This window comes from Saccostrea cucullata, unplaced genomic scaffold (genome assembly GCF_032062105.1).
Source record: "Saccostrea cucullata isolate Sc308-1 unplaced genomic scaffold, CSIRO_AGI_Scuc_v1 ctg19598, whole genome shotgun sequence".
In the NCBI taxonomy this organism is placed as follows: Eukaryota; Metazoa; Mollusca; class Bivalvia; order Ostreida; family Ostreidae; genus Saccostrea; species Saccostrea cuccullata.
In genome coordinates, this window is record NW_026939098.1 from 1 (window position 1) to 5,102 (window position 5,102).

The 5,102-nt window shown below is 36.9% G+C and overlaps 1 protein-coding gene across 1 annotated transcript; it reads left to right on the forward strand.

The window, feature by feature from the left end:
* Positions 1–4,026: 4,026 nt before the first annotated feature.
* Positions 4,027–4,861, forward strand: LOC134252227 (uncharacterized; the record flags this gene model as incomplete). The annotated part of the gene is made up of 1 exon (XM_062734648.1): positions 4,027–4,861. A coding segment is annotated over exon 1 (835 nt), but the record flags the coding sequence as incomplete, so codon positions are not given.
* Between the last annotated feature and the right edge of the window lie 241 nt (positions 4,862–5,102).

Consider the following 5,102-nt stretch of genomic DNA (forward strand, 5'->3'; position numbering starts at 1 on the left):
AGGTTAAAAATGTATTATACTAAAGCAAGAAAAAAAGTTACATTGCCCCCCCCCCCCCTTGGAAAACGCTGACACCCCGTGGTACACGCGAATATGTGTGCAATTGGTATGAAAAGTGAAAGATTTTAGGAAATAGAAGTTAGAAGTCATAGACTAACACCCCCCCTCCTCCACACGAAATAGGTTTTTCACGTTTTTTTGGTTTTGTTTGTTTTTTTATTTTGTTTTGTTTTGTTTTTTTTTGCTAGCTTGCTTGTCAAGAAATTTCTGGTATTGGTATTTTTTTTGGACTGGGGTGGACCCCGCCTCTGGAAAAAATTTCTGAATCCGCGCCTGTATATGTATATTGGTGGTGGGTTTGGGGAGGTTGTCTGGTCTACAAGCACTTGTGTTGAGCATATGTGTGCACATACTTTTTAAGGATGCCATGACAACTAAATGACAACTACGTTTTCATATTATTCCCACTTTTAAAAGTCCGTATATATTATTGTCGGTATTCTGGAATCAATCTTCTTTTTTTCTGTTTTGTTTTACAACAGGATGGTGAATATATATTTTTCCTTACAAATGAAGCAGGTTATAATTTCGGTTATAGTTTTTATATGTATATTGGAGCTTGGTCTGTGTGTGGTCAAAAGTATAAAGTTTTTCTTCTAATTTTATATTTTGACGAATAATGCATAGTTAACAAACAATGACATAGTTGAGCATAACTTTAAGAACAAAGAAAAGATTTTTATTATGAAAAATGCACAACCCGAAATAAATGCTATTTTCAACCTTTTTTATAATCCACAAATATAAACAGCTAAACATGTACGCACGGTCGTATATAGGAACGAGGTTGAGGGGTTGGGGATAAGCGCCCCCCTCCCTCTTGAAGTCGAGAATTAAAAAAACCTTATACCGGTATTATAGAAAACTAAACTACTGTATGCTTGTGCCCACTCAATTAAAAAAATCTTTCATTTTGGCTTCTCAAGGAATTGTTTGGTAGTGAGTCTAAACTTTTGGTTGTGCCTCCCCCCCCCCTCCCCTCTAACTGAAATTACTTACTTCAGGCCTGTTACATATTATATATTATATAAAATAAAAGCAGCCCAAGATAATTTAGTTAAGATATCCATTAAATACATCATCTAAGAAGATACTGTCTACCATGAATGCTAGTTTATTTCTTTGAAGTGATATTTTAATAAATTTTAAAAAGAATCTCTCTCTCTCTCTCTCTCTCTCTCTCTCTCTCTCTCTCAATACAAGACACTTAATAAAGCGTACTACCTATTTACTTGATTGTTTCAAGCTGTAAAAGTTAAACCTTTCCCCATATGAACAAGGCGCACACTACGAGTAGTGTAAATACGTTTAATCACTGACGCATGACAAACGTGTTTCTTAATCTGTCTACAGTATTATGGTGTATTTTCTTCCATTTGTTCGCTTCTTTTAAACATTGTAAGTGATCACAAAAAATTTGACATGAGCAATTTTCAAATACAAAGTGGTTAAAACATTATCTGTTCTATTTTACACATATACTTAATTCTTCCGATTTTAAACTTTATATGGGTACAATCACTGGTCCCGAGAAAGCTATCGAGATACGGAAAGTTAGGGAGAGTTACGTTCGTTCGTAAGATGCCGGTGTTTCTCTACTAAGAGATAATAGATATGATAAAGATAATTCCTAACAAAAAATTTCTGTAGGTTACCTTGCAATGAGCCTCTTGTATTTAAACCGGTAAATGGAGCTACAAATATTCCTTTATGATTAAACTTAACGTTATTGAGATAACATATTTTGGCACTACATTATGGGTTTTAAAAATGATCCCGTACGTATTGCACATGAAACGGATCGATGTGTACAAACCCGTAGGACAAGGCCATAAGCAATGAAAAGCCCGACGTAAACAGAGCCCTGGAGACGAAGTGGAAACGAAAGTTAAAATCAACTCAGCCTAAAGAAAGGAATTGTTTACTGATACTACAGGGAACCTCTGATGATAAATGGTATAAAAACGGTGTTTTGATTTTATCACACAGAAGATGATTTTTTAAAATGCTTATTTAGATTTGTGAACAGGAAGTAAATAAATAACGGCGTAAATGGTTGGCCGTTCTACTAAATGATGGAAGGAAATAGTTGAAACGAAAGTTCCGAATAAGTATAATTATCAAACAATTTTCTTCAAAACTCTGGATACCTATGATTTTTATTCTTAGAGTGATCAATTTCAATAAGAAAATATGCTGTGGGTAGTTCTATTTGCATTTCCTAAATAATTATGTGAAATTTACCAATGTTTTATTATATAATATGATAAATTTAAAAGATGAAGTATTACATGTTTTAAGAAACAATAAATACACAATCGCGTCGGAAGCAAATTGAAAGGGGGGAGGGGGCTAAGTGTGAAAAAAATTATACGTTCCCAAAAAAAAAAAAAAAAAAAAAGCGGGAAATGTCCATTTCCCAAACACGAAGGGGAATGGAGGGGGGTTGGGGGGATTAGTTCGAACTTCAATACCAAACTTTTTTTTCCAAACACCACCACTTACCCCATTTTAAGCTCACCCGAGCTGAAGGATCAAGTAAGCTTTTCTGATAACATTTTGTCCGGCGTCCCTCTGTCCGTCCGTCTAGCTGTCCGTCTGTCTGTAAACTTTTCACATTTTCGACTTCTTCTCAAGAACCGCGCGCTGGGCCACTTTCAACCAAACTTGCTACAAAGCATCCTTGGTGAAGGGGATTCAAGTTTGTTCAAATGAAGGGCCATGCCCTCATTCATGGGGAGATAACTGGGAATTAATGAAAATTTAGTGGTATGTTTTCTTCTCAAGAACCACTGTGCCAGAAAAGATGAAACATATGGGGAAACATCCTGAGGTAGTGTATAGATTCAAGTTTGTTCAAATCATGACCTCCGGGGGCAGGGCGGTGCCACAATGGCCGAACAAAGTTTTACATAGAAATATATAAGAAAATTATTTAAAAATGCTCTTCTCAAGAATAACAAAGCCATAAATGGTCATATTTATATGATAGCATCCTCAGGTAGTGTAGATTTAAGTTTGTTCAAATCATGACCCCCGAAGGTAGGGCGGGGCCACAATGGCCGACCAAAACTTTAAAAAAGATATATATTGGGAAATTCTTTAAAAATCTACTTCTCAAGAATAACAAAGCCATAAATGATCATATTTATTTTGAAGCATCCCCAGGTAGTGTAGATTCAAATTTGTTCAAATCATGACCCCCGGGGGTAGCGCGGGGCAACAATGGCCAACCAATTTGAAAGTTTTACACAGAAATATATATAGGTAAATTCTTTTAAAAATCTTCCTCTCAAAAATAACAAAGCCATAATTGATCATATTTATATGGAAGCATCCTCAAGTTTGTTCAAATCATGACCCCCGGAGGTAGGGCGGGGCCACAATGGTCGACTAAAATTTTACATAGAAATATTTAGGAAAATTCTTTATAAATCATCTTCTCAAGAATAGGAAAGCCATAACTGGTCAAAGTTTTTTTTTGGATTTAGAGTTTTCAATAATAAACCAATTTCTATTTTATTCTGAGCCACAGTGCTCAGGTGAGTGATGTGGCTCATGAGTAAGAGGGGGGGGGGGCTAAACCTACACAGCAATGTTCAATGTCTATACTAAGTATATATTTGCCCCCCCCCCCCCCCGGTTCCGACGCCTATGAAACATAACTTAGTTAGAGAATTTAGAGAAGTCATTGTGACGTCTTCATTTTCATCACTCAATGGTTGATTTTCAGAGCCTCAGGGTCGGACTACCTTATTGATCTACATTTTGATAATAAAATTAATTAGGTGAAAATTTGTTCACTTAAAACATTATCTTTTATAAACATGATAAAGTTGAGGTATTATTGTCGGAGATATCATTGACACAATGTTGTAATTTACAGAGAGACTGACTGAGGAAATCAACATGGAATTCTATTATAAAACATCAGGATAAAGATGAAATTGATGTCTGCAGTATATGATGTATAGAGCAGTGTTAAAGAAATCTGTCACAGTGCCAGGTGTTAGGGAGTGTTATCACATTACCCTCGTGTCTACAGACCGGGTCTGGATCAGTGATAGTGACGGCAATCTTACACTGACAAACACAAAAGGCAAAGAATTAGATCATGTGACAGATATAGGTAGTGATTATGGAGGACACACTGTGGACTCTAACGGTGATTTGATTTATATAGACAGGGAATTAAACATCATTAAACTGTCCAAAGAGAACAAAGAAAAGACTACGATAATACAGTACAACACGTCACCATGGTATCCAGTGTGTGTCTACAGCTCCCCCTCCACTGGAGACCTGCTGGTTGGGATGGATAGACGTGATACACTGCCAACTATAGGCAAGGTAGTGCGGTATAACTCCACAGGAGAAAACATCCAGACCATACAGCACGACAACACAGGTCAGGAACTGTATAGTCAACCTATCTACATAACAGAGAACCGCAATGGAGATGTTATTGTGTCTGACTTTGGCCGTCGTGCTGTAGTGGTGACAGATCGTGACGGTAATTACCGGTTCTCCTACACACGTACTCCATCAGGATCACGACTATCACCACGTGGAATCTGTACTGACGCGCTGTCACACATCCTGCTGTTTGATTATTGGACCAACACAGTACAGATGTTAGACAGTGAGGGTCGCTATCTGACAGAGATACTGACACCTCAACACGGGATAGACGGACCATGGGGCCTGAGTTATGATGATGACACTCGTCTACTGTGGGTAGGGTCAGACGACAACAACACAGTCAACCTATACAGAGTGGTAGATACAGACTCTCTGACTGGTAAGTAACACTGTAGTTTATTTAAGTGTTCTGCTTAAAAATATCAGATGTCTGTGATTTAATAAACTTCAATTGATTTTAATGATAAAGTCATTGAAGAAAAATTATTGTAAATCGGTTTTGTCTAGTTGCAAATCATATACATGTAGTAAAGTCGTTTTAAAAGAGATTACAAACCATAACTAAGCTTTATATACCAATATACCGGGGTATATTTACGTACGAAAGCCGGATAGGCTCA